This window comes from Zootoca vivipara, chromosome 1 (genome assembly GCF_965207765.1).
Source record: "Zootoca vivipara chromosome 1, rZooViv2.hap1.1, whole genome shotgun sequence".
NCBI classification, from domain to species: Eukaryota; Metazoa; Chordata; class Lepidosauria; order Squamata; family Lacertidae; genus Zootoca; species Zootoca vivipara.
The window spans coordinates 92,000,450-92,020,927 of NC_142582.1; the positions used below are offsets into that span (position 1 = coordinate 92,000,450).

The following is a 20,478-nucleotide window of genomic DNA, read 5'->3' on the forward strand; positions in this document are numbered from 1 at the left end:
GGTTCTTTCCTCTGGATTCAGGCCTTACGTTTCCTACGCACTGTGGATGATGTGGAAAAATGGTTGGGAGATCTAGAAAGCGAGATGAAAGCCCCAGAAGGCAGCAATAATTTACTGGTTCTGAATGATCTCCTAAAGAAGCAGGATGAATTGGAAGAAAGCTTTGCCGGCTATAGAGACCAGGTGCAAGGCCTTATCAATGCAGTGCAAGAATTTCAACAAGAGAAGCATTTTCTGGCAGATGAGATAGAAGAGAGGGTTGACCATGCGGTGCACAGGTGCTTGAATGGTTTTTCATTTTTCCTTTCCTTCTCTCTGTGTTCTTTCTCCTTTCTATTGTCACTTTTTTCTGTTGTCACCCTCTGCTTTCCAACTCTTTATTATTATTGCATTCCTCGTCTTGGCACTTACGTTTATTATCCTATACAGTGGTACCTCGGTTTACAAACACAATTGGTTCCGGAAGTCTGTACTTAACCTGAAGCGTACTTAACATGAAGCAAACCTTTCCCATTGAAAGTAATGGAAAGTGGATTAAACTGTTCCAGGCGGGTCTGCGGAGTACTCAACCTGAAGCGTACTTAACCCGAGGTATGAGTGTAATTGGTTCCGGAAGTCCGTACTTAACCTGAAGCGTACTTAACATGAAGCAAACTTTCCCATTGAAAGTAATGGAAAGTGGATTAATCCGTTCCAGACAGGTCCGTGGAGTACTTAAACTGAAAATACTCAAACCGAGACGTACTTAAACCGAAGTATGACTGTAATCTTCCTTGTACATCTCCTTCTGGCAACTCCTGCAGCCAAGTTGGTGCCATACGTATTGCTCAGCTTCCCTTTGGACGACATCAGCAAAGCTTGGGGGGGTCTTGTCACCTGGGCAGCCCAGGACCCCCATACACACTGCCCAGGCTTGCGCCCCAGGGAGGTCATTTCAGTGCTGCTAACACAGTGGCTTGACTTCACCCCTGGAGGCACACTCCATTGTCTCTTGAGACAGATGGATACCAAGAACCTTCCTTAATACTGAAGTTGAGGCTTCATTTTGACTCTCCAGGTACAAAAGCCTTAGGGAGCCACTGCAAGAGAGGCGGGGGGTTTTGGAGGCCAGCAGACTTCAGTACCAATTCGTCCAGGATGTCAGTGAGGAGTTGACCTGGATTCATGAGAAACTTTCCCTGGCATCCTCCAGAGACTACGGCCAATCCCTTACAACTGTTCAGAGCTTACAAGAGAAGCACCAGGTAAGGTTCTATAGTAAGGGCAGGGAATATTGGAAATAGAGAGAATGGAGTTTATCCGTCATTATTCCTTAACCGTATCTTTCTGTTAAATTATCACTGCTAAGCATGTTTGCCGCCTCCCCCTAACCACCCCCCTGTGCATTTGTTATGAACACTTCTATTTTGCTATAAAAGAGACAAGAAACTAATAGCCCCTTCTTATGGAGGGAGGGCCTTTGACAAAATTCCTCTACTTCATTCTTTGAGCACTTTGGAATCTCTTAAGAGTGTTGGTGGATGCATGGTTTTGACCTTACCTTATATAAAAGAGAAAACGTCTTCATTTTCAAAATATGCTTTATTTTGTTGTACCTATCAGAATTTAGAAAATGAGATTAGCAGCCACAACGCCTTAACTAAAGCGGTGATCAGCACTGGGCAGAAGTTGGTGAAGGGAGGCCACTCTGCCTCATGGGATATCATGGAACAGGTGAAAGAACTGGAAGTTTCCTTGGACAACCTGAAGGGTGAGGCTCAGGAGAGAAGAAAGAGGCTCATGCAATCTTACGAAGCTCATCATTTCCTCACTGAGGTAAGATAGGACTGGAATCTCATGTTCAGATTTGATACCTTTTAAAGGATTGAAAGTTTTCTGATAGGTCGATAAGTTATTAGAGCTTGAAGCATAATTAAAACATTTCATTTTATTGTTGGTTGGTTGCTCGAAACAGGGTAAGTTGATATAAAATTCTTGTAAGGAAATGCCCCCGTTTGCCATTTCCCTGACAAATCAACCTCATATTTCTATTAGTCATTGGCTAGATGGGATATGTTTCCTAGCATCATACCTGTCCTTTTTCCTCCTCCACAGGTTTCAGACAAACAATTTAAATCGGGGCTGTAGTCTGGGATGAGAATGGATGTAACCTCCCATCTCTCAACAGCAGATTTAATCCAAATCATTCGTTTTCATAGTTGCTTTATATTGCTTTTCAATGTTCTTATGTTGCTTACGTTTTTTGAGAGAGCAGTATATAAATTCTTTTACCACTGAATTGGACCAAACATCTATCCAGGGAAAAACCTTTTGACGTTTGCTGCGATTCAGCAGTAAAGAGCAGTTTTCCCGGGGGAAAGTGACGGGACAAGCGGGACAAGTGTGTACAAGCCCATAGTTTCTAATGATGCATTTAATGGCACATCTCATTTACCCCTGATTTATGTCACTGTTAAATACAGATTTGTTTCGGCGGGTTGTAGGCCAGGGCCTGTTTCTCATTCAAGTTTGATCACCATTGCATTTCTTTTAAGCTTTTGGAAGTGGAATCCTGGGTGGCAGAGAGAGGACTGCTCCTGGAAACCCCTGATTATGGGAGGAATGAAGAATCGACTCAGGCACTGCTCCGAAAAGTGGAGGCTGCCAAGCTGGACCTGGAAGGATTCAAGCCCAGAATGGAGAAGCTGAGGGAAACAGGAATCCGCCTCTCAACAAGCGACAACCCAGAGAGGTAGGCGAGTTGAACTGGTTACTGATCTTCTTCAGACATGACTTCAGAGAGTTAACACACACGTAAATGTATAGTGACTACATGAATGACATGTAAGGCTGTCTCTCTTTGCAAATTGCAAAACTATAGAAGCAGGCTAGTAGTTCATTAGGCTGAACCGGCTCTTTGTTCGAGGTGGTAGATCTCAAATGAGCCATGGTGTTCTCCCTCCAACAGATATGCATATTTGTTTGCATGTGGTCAGCTGTTCCTATTTAACTGAATGGAAGCCGCTGTGCGGAGAGCATTTCTGTGCATAAATCAGAATGCACACACAAGCAGCTTTGAATCACAGTGCATGAATCTTTTTATACCGGTTTGTTGTTGTTTAGTCGTTTAGTCGTGTCCGACTCTTCGTGACCCCATGGACCATAGCACGCCAGGCACTCCTGTCTTCCACTGCCTCCCGCAGTTTGGTCAAACTCATGTTCGTAGCTTCAAGAACACTGTCCAACTACCTCGTCCTCTGTCGTCCCCTTCTCCTAGTGCCCTCCATCTTTCCCAACATCAAGGTCTTTTCCAAGGATTCTTCTCTTCTCATGAGGTGGCCAAAGTATTGGAGCCTCAGCTTCACGATCTGTCCTTCCAGTGAGCACTCAGGGCTGATTTCCTTAAGAATGGATAGGTTTGATCTTCTTTCAGTCCATGGGACTCTCAAGAGTCTCTTCCGGTTATACCGGTTATATAACTATTATTATAGTGGCTGCGTTCCCTGTACAGTGGTACCTCGGTTTATGAACACAATTGATTCTGGAAGTCTGTTCATAAACTGAAGCGTTCATAAACTGAAGTGAACTTTCCCATTGAAAGTAATGGAAAGTGGATTAATCTGTTCCAAACGGTCCGCAGAGTACTTAAACTGAAGCGTTCATAAACTGAAGCGAACTTTCCCATTGAAAGTAATGGAAAGTGAATTAATCCGTTCCAGATGGGTCCGCGGCGTTCGTAAACCGAAAATTCGTAAACCGAGGTGTTCATGAACCGAGGTTCCACTGTATTCCTTTTGAAAGACCCATACTTGATTTTCTCTCTCTCTCTTCATAAAACACAGCAATTATGAGCCACACTGCATCATTCAATTGTTCCGTCTCAGTTGTCTTAAAGGGCACAGACAATGGCTTTTAATGATGATGATGATGATGATGATAATAATAATAATAATAATAATAATAATAATAATAATAATAAATAAATAAATTTTATGGCATATGACCATCTTTTGTAGATTATTAATTCATGCAATACAGTCCATGCTGTCTCTTCTGTACCATTGCTCTCTAAACAGCCCTTTGGGGACTTTTTATTCTTCAATAAGTTGTTTTTTCAAGATCCCATGTTAATGATCATACTCTAGCAACCTTTTAAGGGAGGTTGGGGCACATCCCTCATATCAGATTCCCTGAACTCACCAATAAATTTATTTTGGTTTGCAAAATACTAGATGGCCCATTTTCCATGAGCAGGATGCCATCACAGAAACAGAAAAGGGGGCTTTTTTTCGTTGGTATACACTGGTCTTTCAGCATACATAAAATACAAAGGATTTCAACCAAAATGAATGCACCTGCACTCATTCTGCAAATCAATAATCTGCCTGGGACCCGGGCATTTATGCTACTGATACAGACAATACATGTTTCACCTTGATGTATTACTAAGCTTCAGATCAAGACTGATAATTTCACTAGTAGCTGTGCTGGTGAAAGGTGCAGGATACAATAATTGTGACGGGAATCAGTACAGATTTGCCCCCCTAAGGCTGTTAACTTTTCCCTCCCAAACAGCTCCACTATCCTTCCCAAGCTCCAGGGTGTTCTAGAAGAGTATCTCTCTCTTGTGCAGAGAGCTGAAAGCCAAATAAAAGCTCTGGAGGAGCAATATCAACTGCATCAGTTTGAGAGGGAGACCCAGTTGGTGGATGCCTGGCTTTCAAAAAAGCAGAGCACGGCTGAATCAGATAACTACGGTCTCGATTTGGAGGATGTTGAGGTAAAACAGATTTTATCTCTTGCCAAGCAGGAAGACCTTGGCCATTTTATAGCTGCAGACATTACTGTGTCATTGAAATACATTTTAGAGATTCACATACGGTAGCTCCATAGAGAGCTCTGGATGGCATATGCTGGTCACTCTCAAAAACTGCCCTAGCCATGTCTGTTCAGGACTTACTTCTGAAGTCCTATTGACTCCTTGGTAAGTGGGGTTAGGGTTGCAGCCTGTGAGCAGTAACATTTAACATTTATGAAAAGTAATGGAATAGCCAAGCTTTCTGCTGTCATCAAACTCTTATGTAGGTGCCAAAAAGAAATCCCCCTCCCCCCCCCCATTCGGCTGGATCAGAAACATTTGTTTGAAGTTTGTTTGCTTGTTTTTAAATCAAGTGATTTTCCAAACTCCAGTTTATTCCAGGCACCCTGAAACTTCGGCCCTCTAGAGGTTTTGGACTACAATTCCCATCTTCCCCGACCACTGGTCCTGTTAGCTAGGGATCATGGGAGTTGTAGGCCAAAACATCTGGAGGGCCGCAGTTTGGGGGTGCCTGACTTATTCGATATTATACCAATAGTATTGTGCTTTTGTAGGTATTAGAGCTTCTGAAAAAGCTAGAGGTATAACTTATCTCCCTATCCTACAGATTCTGGAGAAAAAGTTTGAAGATTTTATAAAGGAAGTAAGATCTCTGGGACGTGCCAAGGTTCTTCTGATAAATGACTTAGCATCTCAGCTCAAAGGAGCGTGTCACAGACAAATAAGTGATATCCAGAAAAAGACTCAACAGGTCAATGACACATGGGAGAGATTGCAGCAAGCCATCCAGATAAGGGCAGAGGTGAGATCCTGAACTTCTTGTGTCTTGACTGATTCGTTGCGGCATTGCTGTTATTGAAGTGCATTCATTGTACCTTATGAGCCTATTCAGACACACAATTTGTTGTGATAAGTTAATCATCATAATCCAATACCCAGGGCTTTTTTTGTGACAGTACTTGCCAATATGGAGTACTGTCACCTCTTTATTTTGCTGCCCATGTCAGCCATTTTGTGCTGGCACCAATGAGGACTAGCACCTCGCTTTTTATTCAGAAGCTCAAAAAAGAAAAGCACTGCCAATACCCATGAATCACATGGAGAAGCCCACTGTGCCTGCTTACAATTCCTGTAATAGAAATAGAAAGGAAATCATCAGTTGCTGTCGAACCTTGTTCTTTCACAAGACCCTAAGGAAATGAAGTCATTTCAGCTACCAATAGGGCTGCCAGCTTCAACTGATAATGCATATCACTGAACAGTAGATACAACTCATTCCTCCATGTGGTCCTCTACAACAAGATGGATTTGCTTGGCAAATCAACCTAACTTCTGAATCTCTGAGCCAGCTCCGTGACCTTTAATTTCTATAAAAACAAAAACAAAACCCAGTGCAGGGGCAAGGTTTTATATAGGATCTAATATCTAGAGTGACATTTAAGATTATACCATGCATAGCATTCTAGCTGCACAAGTCAGTTTTCCCGTTTTCATGTCTACTGCAATATTGTGACAGTAAGGTTGGCATTGCTAACACATCTTTCCCTTCATCAGAATCTCAGAGCTGCTCATGAGGTTCACCAATATGATCGTGATGTGGATGACCTAAAGGGTTGGATGCAGGAGAAAGAGGCGGTTGTGGATAGAGATGATTATGGCTATGACCTGCCAGGTGTGCAGACCCTCCTCAGCCAACATGAGGGACTCGAGGTAAGTGGAATGGACCACCTTGAAAAAAACTACATCAAGGATAGCCAATATGGCGGCCTCCAGATGTTGTTGGAGTCCCATCAGCTCTCTCAAATCCCAGCCAGTGTGGCCAGTGATCAGGCATGGTGGGACAACATCTGGAGAGGACCACATTGGCTACCCCTGAGCTGCATGTTGAATGAAATGGAAAGATCCTGCATTTTCCTTTGCAGATGTTCCAGCTATTGTACTCTTGTTGCTCGTTCCCTTCCAGAAATAAGTCCTTATTTCTCTTTTACAGAAACCACTTCACTACTATGGATGGGCAAAAGCAGTTTATATTTGGTCCATGCCAGTTTTCGTTGTTGGTTCATAAGTTTGTTCTGTCCCATTTCTGCATTATTCAGTGGGGGGGGGAAGGTTGTTAAACTGCATGAAGATTTGGACTTTGTGAGCATGTTTTAGCTTGAAGTACACATTTTTGTGTGCAATCTGGCTTTTTAAAAAAATAAAATAAAATAAATCATTTTAACCCCACTCCTAAAGTTGTTTTTAATGACTAGCTGGGATGGAAACTATTCGGATAGCCTAAAGAAATGGGCTGCTGGGAGACACTGGAGGGAAGGCCACAGGCAGATGGTCTCACTACAGAGGTTATTGAATAGACTCACTTCCCTTCTCTCCCCTTAATCAACAACCTGATGCTCTGCAGCTTTTGGGGCTGAGCGCTGTTTTTCAAAATTTGAAGAAGTAGAAAAAAGCAAATGAGAACTGCTCTCTGATCTGTACATTGGTCTGAGAACTGCAAATCAGGCCAGTTTGTTTCAAAAATGTGGGCTGGACAAAATCCTTGAGCACATTAACTACACGTTCAGGCTGGTATCTGAGCTTACGGGCCACCTAAATTTAGAGTTGCAGGCCCACATCTGCCTAGAATTCATGCAATTCCCCTTACGCCAAGTTAATTGGGGGCGATATTTGTGAGACAAAATGGTAATTTGCACATTTCCACCAACTTTTTTATTTTATTTTGAGAATTCAGAACTTCTCCAGGTTCACTCCACTTTGTAAAATAAAAATAAAAATCATATGCAGTTATGAAATGAATAAAGAGAGAAACAACATCCTGCAGACTTCAGTTAATTTCCCTTGCTGTGTTCCAGAGGGAATTAGCAATCATTGCAAAAGAGCTGGAAAGGATCAGGGGGGAGGCCTGGCGTCTTGGCCGCCTATACCCTCAGCCTAGGAGCAACATGATGAAAAGACTAGCAGAGGCAGATGAGTGCTGGGAGCAACTGGACAAGAAGTGTATGGAAAGAAAGCAGAAGCTACAGCAGGCAGAACATGTTCAGATCTACATCAATGACTGCAGAGAACTAATGTACGTACAAGCTGATCAAATACATGTGGGGCCTGCATGTCTTGCTTTCGCAATATGGTCTTTGGATGTGTTAAAGCAGGCATAGGCAACCTTGGCTCTCCAGATGTTTTGGAACTACAACTCCCATGATCCCTGACCACTGGCCCCGTTAGCTAGAGATCATGGGAGTTGTAGTTACAAAACATCTGGAGAGCCAAGGTTGCCTATGCCTGTGTTAAAGCAATAAAGGTGTGACATTGGTACCGTAAAATCAGCTTATGTCAATGTGACCAATATGTGATTGTAACAGAGCAGTTTGTGTGTGTACTTAATTTAAAATATATATGCTGTTTTTCCAGCAACAAATAGAGCCTATGGGGAGGCCGGGTGGGGGAATGGGGGGCAGGTTTTTCCGGGTTTTTACAAAGCTGGGTGTTTTTTTCCTGGGAGGAAATGGGGGGGGGAGTGTGTGGGATATTCAAATTATATCAAACTCTTTTCTTTTAAAAATAAAATAAAAACAGCTTTGGGGAAAAACAGGGGGGAATGGGGGGGCTGGATCCCCCCATTTTTCTAGGTTTTTTTCAGACCTTCCCATATCAAATTGTTAGAAACAACATAGATAACCATTTCAACAATAAAAAGTGTAATCAATCAGAAAAACAAAGACAAACAGATAAATAACATGTGAGGTCCTTGCAGCCTGGAGGCAGGCAAATTCTGTCCCCATCTTTAAAAGGTGTGGGGAGAAGACCCAAGTAACTACCAGCCGGTCAGCTTGACATTGATACCGGGAAAGGTGCTAGAACAGATAATGAAACAGTTGTTCTGTGAACACTTAGAAAAGTTTGCTGTGGTTACTAAAACACAGCATCGGTTTCTCAAAAACAAGTCATGCCAGACAAATTTATTTTCTTTTTTTGGGTAGTTACAAGCTTGGTGGATAAAGGGAATGCCTTGGACGTAGTGTATCTTGATTTCATTAAGGCTTTTTACAGAGTCCCCCATTATATTCTCGTGGAGAAGCTGGTAAAATGCAGGCTGGCTAAGATGGATTTGTAGCTGGTTTACTGACCCAACCCAAAGAGTGCTCAGTAGCAGTACTTCATCATTCTGGGGAAAAGTGACAGCTGGGGTACTACAGGGTTCTGTCCTGAGCCCATTGCTGTTCAACATCTTTATGAATGACTTGGGTGAAGGTATTGAGGGTGTGCTCATCAAATGTGCAGATGACACATTTCCTTCACTCGAGGTTTTTAAGCAGAGATTGGATGGCCACCTGTCATTTATGATTTAGTTGAGATTCCTGCATTGCAGGGGGTTGGACTAGATGGCCCACAGAGTCCCTTCGGACTCTACAATTTGATGATTCAATGATTCTAATTAATGCAGTTCAGTACAAACGCGTGATAATTCCAAAAGGTTACATCACAAACCATTTTAGCACCATTCCGAGCTGCCATAATCCCTCTGAGAATTGTTTGGATGCACTTTAAGTACAATAGAAAGCTACTGTGTGTGCACTAATGTTCTGAATGAAAAAACTTCCACCTGCCCTTTGAATTAATGGAATCCCTTCCACTTTTATCCGTGGCAAAAATATTGGTGCTCAGAGCCTCCCTTTTGGTTAACTGCTTTAGGGCCTGGGCCAAGGAAATGCAAGCCCTGATTATATCCGAGGAACTGGCCAATGATCTTCTTGGTGCTGAGCTGCTTATTAAACGCCATGAGGAACACAAGCGTGATATAGAGATGCGATGGCTGAAATATGAAGACTTGGAACAAGTCGGAAACAACCTATTGAAGGCTGGGCACTTTATGTCCATAGAGGTAAGCTATTGATGGGTTAGATATTATTGAATGAACTGATTGAGAAGAAATTAGTTGGGAACAGCAACACGGGATACTGAAAAGGGCCAAGGAACATATCATGTGCCCCATCTCTCAAATGGTTTGAGCAGGCTGCATGATCAAAAACCCTATCCCATAGTCTTGTCTTAGACAACTGCAATGCACTCTACGTGGGGCTACCTTTGAAGGTGACCCGGAAACTACAACTAATCCAGAATGCGGCAGCTAGACTGGTGACTGGGAGCGGCCGCAGAGACCATATAACACCAGTCCTGAAAGACCTACGTTGGCTCCCAGTACGTTTCCGAGCACAATTCAAAGTGTTGGTGCTGACCTTTAAAGCCTTAAACGGCCTCAGTCCTGTATACCTGAAGGAGCGTCTCCACCCCCATCATTCTGCCCGGACACTGAGGTCCAGCATCGAGGGCCTTCTGGCAGTTCCCTCATGGCAAGAAGTGAGGTTACAGGGAACCAGACAGAGCGCCTTCTCTGTAGTGGCGCCCGCCCTGTGGAATGCCCTCCCATCAGATGTCAAAGAGATAAATAACTACCTGACATTTAGAAGACATCTGAAGGCAGCCCTGGTCAGGGAAGTTTTTAATGTGAGACATTTTAATGTATTTTTAATCTTTGTTGGAAGCCGCCAGATGGGTGGGGTACAAATAAATTATTATTATTATTATTATTATTATTATTATTATTATTATTATTATTATTATTATCATCTCTGGGATGAATTCTCCCTCTCATCCAGGAGCCCAGTTACCCAGACCAGCAAAGTTGCTATGCCAGGTACATTCAAACTACCCCTTCCATCAAAGGGAAATATTTTGTCCTCAACCTCCTGCTGTGCCTGCAAAACACATATGTTTTAAACAGCATAGCTAACAACTGTGTCCAGGTTTTTTTATTTTACAAATGCAGTACTAAGTACAGGAATACCGATTTTCATCAGGACCTCAGGGCTTCCATCCTCAACCCCAATTGTGATTAAAAATACCCTCCGTGGCGTGCTGCAATTAGCCTGGGAGGGGGACTCTCTTTAGCACTAATTTGTTTCAGGAGTACCTCAAATAGATTTTTTAAATCTAGTTTGTCAATGAAATCTAAAATTACTACAGCAAATCTTGCTTTTGTGCTATATACTATACAGGTGAAACTCAAAAAATTAGAAATCTTCGAAAAGTGCATTTAGTTCAGTAATGCAACTTAAAAGGTGGAACCAATATATGAGATAGATGCATGACATGCAAAACATGATATGTTAAGCCTTTATGTGTTGTAATTGTAATTATTTGTCGTTAGGTGGGTCAATTATAAATGGAATGTAATTAATGAAATGTAATAGCAATGTTTATTTTCCAATTATTGTAACTATTTGTTTTATTACTGTGGAATTTCCAAAAGAAAGCATTTGTAAAAATTAAATGAATAATAAATAATAATAAGTTGCATTACTGAAATAAATGCACTTTTCGATGATATACTAATTTTCCGAGTTTCACCTGTATTTTTTGTAGGAAGCTGCCCAGAGTGGCTGGGGAAGCCCAGCCAGATGGGCGGGGTATAAATATATTATTATTATTATTTATTATTTATACATGATGTGGATGGATGTGCTTTGGAGTTGGCAGCCTCTCCCACACAACATAGAAGAGCCAAGTTCAAGTTTATTCTCAGCAGCAGCAGCAGCTCCCAGAGTGAACTTGAACACCTATCACTATCTGCAAGCCTTCCCTCCTGTTTGGGGTTATTGCAAGGAGGATAAAATATGGATGTAGTGGGTAAGGTTCTCTTGACTACTTAGGTGTGACTTCAAAAAGAAATAAAAATTAGTAAATTAGTAAATCTCTGATCTTGTGATCTAAAAGCATAAGCTGTGTTGAGCAGAGCAGAAGTGCAACGTGATATGGAGCAAACAGGTCGAGTTTAAGGGCCTTGGGGGCTTCCTCAGACATGTGGTCCTTTGCAGACTATTAGGAAAGGGGGAAGAGGAGAGAGCTTCCTTTGAAAAGCACCCCACCGTCTTGACATCTGTGTAACTTCATACACTGACCTTTACAATGATACTCGACTTGCCTTGTGTATAATTTGTAAGGAGATCTGCAGATCATGGGGGTAAGAACATCTTCAGAATTTGTTAAAAGATCCTGTTGCTGTTATGGACGTCACTTTACATACTTTGAGAAACCCCACTGTGTTTCTGTTTTTAAAATAAAAATAAACGCTACTCACAGAGCAGGAGAACAGATGGGCTTGTCTTATCCAACCAGCAAACCTGAAAGTGCATGGCAGGCTTAGGAGAAAGCATTCTTTATAAATAGGATAGCATGGGCAGCTTGTGTGCATAAGGTTTTTTTACTCCATGCAATGGTGTGTGTTCCAGGTACATGCAGTTTCACTGAAAAAAAATGCTATGTTTGAAATTTGTCCAGATGAGTAAAGGTGCCCAAAGTCTGATTTACACACTTTGTAAAGGAAGGGCGTTGTAGGACTACAACTCCCACCAGTCTTGCTCTTCTTGAATCCATTTTCATTTTTAATAGAGTAATCCTGCTAATAAGAGCAATAGCAATTTAAAGAGTGCCACATGTAAATAGTAAACATGCAGGCCTTTCTTAGTGGCAGCTTCCCTAAAGAGGTATGCTAGACCACTTTGGGGCATGCTGTTTAGACCTTTTAATTCAAGCGGACATTTTGACCGGAACCTTTGCGGTGGTGTTTTTTGACAATACAGATGTTTTATCTTTCCAATATCTACTGATATTTGGTTGATTCATTTGTTTTAATCTCTCATTTTTATTACACATTACTTTGGGTGCCTTTTGACAGAAAGTTGATTAGTAAATTACATTCGGTGGTTTTACAAAATATAAAACCATACTTTCCAAATGGACACAAGGGGAGGTCATACATTTAGTCTACCTTGTGAATGCCAAATAAAAATATTCAGTTCCTTTATCTTTCTCCACCCTTCCTTGAATTTAAAACTTGGGAACTGGGAATTGTTCCCTGTTTAGGGAAGTTTTTAATGTTTGATATTTTACTGTGTTTTTAATATCCTTTTGGAAGACACCCAGAGTGGCTGGGGAGGCCTGGCCCAATGGGCAGGGTATAAGTATATTATTATTATTATTATTATTATTATTATTATTATTATTATTTTATTTTATTGCAGATTGAAGAGAAGCTCTCAGAACTGTTGGACCTAATGAGAATGGTGCGAGAATGCTGGGACATGAAGAAGGATTTGTACGAGGAAAACTGGGAGATCCAGTTACTGAGAAGAGAGCTGGACCTAGCTGAAGCTTGGATGACAACCAAGGAGGGTTTTCTATCAGATCCTAGCTATGGGGTGAGTTCAGATAACATAAACTTCAATGCTTTTCTGGATACACAGCCTGCTTAGCGTAGCACAAAGCAATTGCTCGGCTAATTCCCAGCACAGGGAGGTCTACTCCAGCTCCCTGTGCAAATGTTTCTGCTCCCCCCCCAAAAAAAAAAATGCTAAAAAGAAAAATGTTAGACACAGTGCCGTGTGTGTGTGTGTGCGCGCACACACACACACACATGCATATAGCACTGTGAGGTCATCATGTCTTCTGCTGGCATGTGGTCCATGGTCAAGGGTGAATGTGACCCATAGATCACAAACGGTGAGCCACCCCTGTCCCACAGCATGAAAAAAACATATTTGGAATCAGTGGCGAAGCTGGTGAATGCTTCCTGGGGCAGGCCATGTTGCACAAAGGCAAATGATATCAATACCTCTCATTATCTTTCCCAGTAAAGACCGGGACCCTGCAGTTTCGCAGCTGAGTTTCTTGTTAAGATGGATAGCCCTCAGGTATCCTCTGTCTCTCTCCAGGTGTATATAACAGCCAAGGGAGGTCAAGGCAGAAAAAGGGTGTATTGAAAGAGCGAACATGGTGAGGAAATGCAGCTGCTGCCAGACACCTTGCTGAGCTTCTCCTGCTTTCTCTTTTGTAGTTTCCCAAATAAAACATAGGTACAAAAAAGTGTGTATTAGTGAAAGCATACCAATTTCAAATGAAGTTTCATTCCCTCAACCAACTTTGAACAATCTCAGCCTCTTCCATTTCCCGTCATTGTCAACAATTCTCTCATGGTATTTCTGTATTAAATGGTCGCCTCTGTTGATTTGCTTCCATCCCCAGCATTCAGTCTCTGATGTGGAGAACCTCTTGAAGAAACATCAAGATTTTGAGAAAATTCTAAAGGCCCAAGAGGAGAAATTTGCACAGCTGAACAGAAAGACAAAGGTAATGTAACAGAAGCATACCAAAAGGTGTTATATGAGGAGAAATTTGCTTTCAAATATGATAAAATATTCGTAGAAGGACATGCAGACAAATTATATTGTGAACATTATTTTTAAAATGGTGCAAACTAATGTGGTAATGGAGCAAATGAGAAACCAAAATTGACAGATTCATCCAAAACACCCATATACCTGCCCAGAGACCATATTATACTCTGATCTTGCAGGTTTCCCCTCATATTTAGTAGTATCCATGGCAGGTATGTCCATGGCTCACAACTACAGTACTTGTTTTTTTACTTCGTTTTCATTCAGGTACACTTTTTGTTTCTTTCAGAGGGAACTGAAACTACAGAAACAAATTGATGCTAAGAGGACTGGGCAACAAGAGAAAGGGAAAGTGATCAAGGTTCCCTCTCTAAGAAGAAGACATTCAGACAGGAGAGCATCTCACACAAAACATCTTGATCCGAAACGAACTCAGCCATTGCCGTCTATATCTTCGGCGGACACGTTGAGGATTCCCCTAGAATGCGGTGTCTCTCCTACGCAAAAGTCCAAAGAGGATTTGCACAAATGTGGCCTTGGAGAAGAGCTAATGTTGACTGACTCCAGCAATGTCAGTTCTCCTCCTTCACCAGTGTCGCTCAGCCTACAAGATTCAGATCTAGGAACTCAGACTCCTTTGGTGTCCTCGTTACCCTCTAACCTAAAAATCCAACCAACCGATGGTGATTTAGTGCTACCACATGCTAGTGATTTCAAACCATCAAATATGAAAAATGCAAAGGATGGCACTCTCTCTGATGTAGAAACCAAAAAAGTGAAGACTGTGCCCAGGGGTGAAGCAATTGACAATAATCCAACTTTGCCATCCTTGGATTTACCTCCTCAGAGATTAGAAACTGCTTTTCAGGTAGGTCTGCACCCACAGCAAACACCTACACTGAATGAAAGCTACATAAATCTATAATTTGTTTTTTTCCTATATTAGAAATGAATGGGTTTGGGGGTCTACTGGATGCACCAAATACTCACTGGCAGCTGATAAATCTGTAATACGTGAAGTGGCCCTTAACTTTGGGATATTAATTAGTGCTATAATCAAGCATTTTTCAAACCAATCTAAGATCTCTGAAATTGTCTTGTGGGTTCTAGGTTCCTGCAAAGCACCAGAGCATGGAGGGTTTCCTAGAAAAGAGGGATCAGATTCTTCCAGGAAGAAGACAGGTAACCACAAGTTGAACTGCCAAGGGAAAGATGAGATAATATATAAACAAAACAGGCTCACTAAAGGCAAAGCATGTTAGCCTAATCTTCTTTTCCCTTTTGAGGTGATTGTAACAGGGATTCTTGGTTGGGGGTGGGGGATTCAAGAAAGCTATTGATATAATGCTTGAGGAATTACCCTTGCTAATCCCCATACACCCATCCCTTCCTGAGATTTTCCCGCCTTGCTCGTTTTTTCTTAATCCATAGGCAGAAGGATTTTGCATCAGGACTTTTCTTCTCCTCACCAACAGTCCCTTAATCTTCTCCAGAAAGTTGGGAGAAACCCCAGAACTGATGTTGGGGGTATGCAGGGCAGGGAGGGAAGTCCCATTGTGCAAGCAGAAGTCATTCTGCTGGTGCAATTGTTTAGCTCAGGCATCCCCAAACTTTGGCCCTCCAGATGTTTTGGACTACAATTCCCATCTTCCCCAACCACTGGTCCTGTTAGCTAGGGATCATGGGAGTTGTAGGCCAAAACATCTGGAGGGCCGCAGTTTGGGGGTGCTTGGTTTAGCTGAATACTACTCATCTATTACCCAGCCTTTCCATGTCCCATTTCCCCCCCTTTGCTACATCCTACGTAGCCTCATCACATTGGGTTCCCATCACATTGATTGGTTCACATTACATCGATACAGCTAGTTCCAAAAAATCCCATTGATTTTGTTTCATTCTCTTACTTACCCTTTTCATACTGATGCATTTTAAAGCTCATAGAGGATTAAAATATTTCAGATTTTTAACACATTTGGAAATCTCACCCTTTCCCCGTGTTAATTACTATATGTTTAATAATTCGTGAAGAAGCTTGGTCCTTACAACCAGGATAGGGAATCTGCAGCCTTCCAGATGTTGGATTCCAACTTCCATCAGGCCTTGTCAGTGCGTCCAATGGATAAGAACTATGGCAGCTGGAGTCCAACAACATCTGGAAGCCGACAGGTTCCACATCCCTGCCTTACAAGACTCTCTTCCTGAACTATATAGCTCAACTATTGAAAAGTGTACCCCACTATCCAGCTGCGTGGTTGAGGAAAGTGAGGCAAATGCAAAACACTGTACAATACATTGTTGTTGTTTAGTCGTTTAGTTGTGTCCGACTCTTCGTGACCCCATGGACCAGAGCACGCCAGGCACTCCTGTCTTCCACTGCCTCCCGCAGTTTGGTCAGACTCATGTTCGTAGCTTCGAGAACACTGTCCAACCATCTCATCCTCTGTACAATACATTAGGTGAACATAATCAGAGTAAAAGCAAACCATCAAGTGATGAATAACCCCCAATGATTCAATAATAAGCAGTGCAGTTGATGTTTAGAGGTAATAGGTGGTTGACTTAGTTTTATGACTTTTCTAGCCAATGTCAAGAGCTTGGAACAGATATTATGTTAAACTTGGAAGACAAAAACTTGACATCTACAAGGATGAAAAGGAAGCATTCCAGGTAATTGGTGTTACCATATTTCAGTTCTTATCAAAGACTGTGTTGTTATTATTAGTAGTATTTGGTATTTTATGTGCTACATACATGCCAAAATGTATTCTAATCCACACACACACAAATGCTGAAAACTCACATTTCTGGCAAAGAAATATTGAGCAATAGAAATCTACCTTGAAGGTGAGGTAGTCTTCATCTTTGGTATAAAGTTGTGGATAAATATCTCAGGGCAGCAAGATTCAGAAATCTGTCCCATTAAAAATAGGAGCTGGGTAGTACCCCCAACAATGTTCAGTGTTGTAAGTGATGATACATGGTACAGACAGACAGACAGAGCCAGCAAGGTTATGATACTTGGTCATTTGTTAGTGCAGGGAAATGTGATATTGGCATACAGCAGTGGCTTTCAAACTTTCTGCTTTTAGTGTTCCCTTCCATATCAGTTTATATGCCAATACACTCCTTTCTGCTACAGTAGGTTCTGTGGCATATTCAGGATTAGTTCACCATGCCTCACTGTCACTCCACATATATGGAGAACAGGCCCTGGGAGGTACCAGATGCTCCCCTGCACATCACAAAGGAACATTGAGGGCTTATTGACACTTCCTCTCGCCCCTCTGCTTTCCCTCAGGGAAAACTGCTCTTTAGTGCTCCATAGGACCTAATGTCAATGTGGGTTTCTCCATATTGGCGTTTTCCCCTATTTAGAGTTAAAGAGCAGGTTTTCCCTAGGAAAGGAGCAGAACAAGGGGAAACCTGCTGAGACCATGCCTAGAAAGCATGGGTCAAACAGGAAACCACTCGGACCATGCTTTCTAGGCACAGGACAAGCGGAAGTGTGGATAAACCCTCATAGTGAATGATGAGCAGTTTTTCAAGGAAACTTTTCCTGCATTATTGACACCCCAGCTATACAGAATGAGTAAGTGTTTAAATCAGAAAAAAATAGGATTGAAAGTCTTTGGTTATCAACTCTTCTTCTGCCTTGCCAGAATACAACTCCAGTTTCATCACTTGGTATTGCTGGAGCCAAGTGTGAGAAGTTGACGGAGTATTCTAGGAAAGAACACGCCTTCAGTCTAAGGTAAATCAAGTCGGTGATGCAAAGATCCAAGTTTGGGGCAAGTACTCTTTGGTGAGAGAACCCCAGAAAATCACAAAACATGCAGCAAAGTAAAGCAAGGAAATATAGGGTGTTGGACCTTTAAAATCTCCCCTTCTAAGTCCCTCCCAAAGTTCCCCATTTCCCCTAGCAAAAAAAAAAGACCACGTGTTTGGTAAATTTAAAATTGTTTACTTACAAATTCTCCAAAGGTCAAATTCATTAGCTTTTCCATACAGCATTCGGGAAAAGTTGCACAGGCAGTAAAACTTGACTTAGTTACAGTGATGAAAGTTCCTAAGTTATTGACTCCCCTCTCAAGGTGAGAGGGAGTGACCTCGCTAAGCCTGGCAAGACAGTTAACTCCTTCATGTTGGTTAAATGAGGTTGGTTATCCCACACATCACACACCCAATCTAAAACATGCATCTCTGTATCTAGACTAATTCAAATGTCATTTCCTGTATCCCAACAAAACTGCAGAATTTAGTGATATTTTTGTATCATTACATATTAGTTGTCCTTTTTGTTGTCTGTAAAGGTAAAGGTAAAGGGACACCTGACAGTTAAGTCCAGTCGCAGACAACTCTGGGGTTGCAGCGCTCATCTCGCTTTACTGGCCGAGGGAGCCGGCATTTGTCCCCAGACAGTTTTTCTGGGTCATGTGGCCAGCATGACTAAGCCGCTTCTGGCGAAACCAGAGCAGTGCACAGAAACGCCGCTTACCTTCCCACCAGAGTGGTACCTAATTATCTACTTGCACTTTGACGTGCTTTCAAACTGCTAGGTTGGCAGGAGCAGGGACCAAGCAACCGGAGCTCACCCCGTCATGGGGATTCGAACCACCAACCTTCCGATCGGCAAGCCCTAGGCTCTGTGGTTTAGACCACAGTGCCACCCGCGTCCCAACGTGTTGTCTGTATTCTTAACTTTATCTCAAAATAAAAACCCAATTGAAAACAAAAGAAGAGAATTCTAGGTTTTCCTATACATAACATATTGGGAAAGGCTACCCCAGAACTCAGTCCTTCTTCAATATGTGACTTACAGGTTGAGTGATGGATCGGAATACTACTTCGCAGCACCTTCTCAGAAGCTAATGGAAGACTGGGTGCAAGCACTATGGACTACATTAGGTAGGGCTGTTTGATCCATTTTATGCAGCATTTCCCTATTTCTGCCCATGTGACATTCCCACAAGATGCCTCAACAGAGGTGCATAATTGGACAAGCAAAAGACACACATACTGAAGTACCCGAGAGTCTGATACAAGGTAGCAAGCTGCCTTATACCAAATCAAACCATTGGTCTATCCAGCTCAGTATTATCTATACTAGCAACTTTCAGGATTTCGGAGCACAAGTTATCACAGCCCTACCTGGAGGTGCCAAAGATTGAACCAGGGACCTTCTGCACAAAGAGCAGAAGCTTTACTGACTGAAGATAAGAAGTCTGGATAAGGGCTGTAGCTCAGGAGCAATATTGGGTTTAAAAACCAACCCTTCTTATTAATTGTCTTTCATCCATATTATGTATTTTTTACTTGGGTTCTACAAGGCCACCATAACAGCCTGCGTTCTCTACGGAATGAACTTCTAGCCGCAACAAACACAATGAGGCCTCAGATAAAACCTTGGATCTCTGCAGCTGGAAGTTCTGCCAACAAGGAGATTACCAAAAGTCTGCTTCTCAGGTACACACTGATTTTGTATATGTCGGGTCAAATGTTTCTTATCCACCATCTTTGTAAAGGCTGCAGTAACCTAAGTAACATAGATTGTCTTTTACGGCATAGATATGCCTCTGCATCTTATAAACACTCCTATCAGAAATGACGGCAATACGTAGGGGTCACCTAGACTTCCTTTTGTGCCACATTTCTGGGCACAGGTCCATGCTTTAAAGTGCCACATTTCAGCACTTACTCCCCCCCCCCAGGTACTTTCACTGCAAAAGCCCACTCTCTTCCACTGAATCAGAGCAACCGGCAATCTGCTGAAAATCTGAATTGCTGTTTGTTCCGATTCTTGTTAAAAAGTATGTTTTCACAGGGAAAGCACGGGGGCAAAAACAAAACAAAACATATCTGAATCATATCGTATCTGAAACATATCATATCTGAAGAAGTGTGCATGCACACAAAAGCTCATACCAATGACAAACTTAGTCGGTCTCTAAGGTGCTGCTGGAAGGGGAAAGTTTTTATTTGTTTCGAAAACAAAACAGACAGCGCTTTAAAGCGCAGGCCTGTGCCTAGAAAACGCTGGGGAAAAGGTAAGCATGGACAAGCCCTTAGATGTTGCTGGAAATCATGCTGGTGGAAATTATTAGGATCAGGAATGCCAGTGTCTTAAAACCAGCACTTACTTCTGCAAAATACCTCACTGAAATCTCTCCCCATTCTTCTCTGAATCAGGCCATCCCCTGCATGACACCTCCACAGGACTTGTGGAAAAAATGATTGGTGGTTCTTTGTTTTGCACGGTCAGGTGGAGACCACCCAAACCCCAGGCGGCCCCCGAGCGGAATAATGACACCAGACAACATTCTATGGGATTAAAATTGGCCACAACTTTCTTAAGATTCAGATGTAGGGAGACCTTGGCACAGGCATTAGGCATTTATCCTTCCCAGCCCCCCAGCCGGGGGTCTGGGTAATTTCCGGGTTATACAGCATATG

At 42.3% G+C, this 20,478-nt stretch overlaps 2 protein-coding genes across 2 annotated transcripts in view; one reads left to right on the forward strand and one right to left on the reverse strand.

Annotated features, from left to right (window-relative positions):
* The window catches only part of LOC132591998 (uncharacterized), a 452,388-nt gene that overhangs the window by 355,804 nt on the left and 76,106 nt on the right, over positions 1 to 20,478 (reverse strand). The gene's annotated exons all lie outside the window — the stretch shown is intronic.
* SPTBN5 (spectrin beta, non-erythrocytic 5) overlaps positions 1 to 20,478 on the forward strand; it is a 114,612-nt gene that overhangs the window by 90,217 nt on the left and 3,917 nt on the right. The window contains exons 51-67 of the mRNA XM_088670333.1: positions 22 to 278; positions 1,058 to 1,244; positions 1,603 to 1,815; positions 2,535 to 2,731; positions 4,555 to 4,759; positions 5,406 to 5,600; positions 6,353 to 6,508; positions 7,651 to 7,868; positions 9,488 to 9,677; positions 12,877 to 13,053; positions 13,877 to 13,981; positions 14,318 to 14,896; positions 15,139 to 15,210; positions 16,609 to 16,695; positions 17,688 to 17,779; positions 18,848 to 18,933; positions 19,356 to 19,491. Of these exons, the coding sequence (XP_088526459.1) occupies positions 22 to 278; positions 1,058 to 1,244; positions 1,603 to 1,815; positions 2,535 to 2,731; positions 4,555 to 4,759; positions 5,406 to 5,600; positions 6,353 to 6,508; positions 7,651 to 7,868; positions 9,488 to 9,677; positions 12,877 to 13,053; positions 13,877 to 13,981; positions 14,318 to 14,896; positions 15,139 to 15,210; positions 16,609 to 16,695; positions 17,688 to 17,779; positions 18,848 to 18,933; positions 19,356 to 19,491 (3,152 nt within the window). The remainder of the gene's footprint in view (positions 1 to 21; positions 279 to 1,057; positions 1,245 to 1,602; positions 1,816 to 2,534; positions 2,732 to 4,554; positions 4,760 to 5,405; positions 5,601 to 6,352; positions 6,509 to 7,650; positions 7,869 to 9,487; positions 9,678 to 12,876; positions 13,054 to 13,876; positions 13,982 to 14,317; positions 14,897 to 15,138; positions 15,211 to 16,608; positions 16,696 to 17,687; positions 17,780 to 18,847; positions 18,934 to 19,355; positions 19,492 to 20,478) is intronic.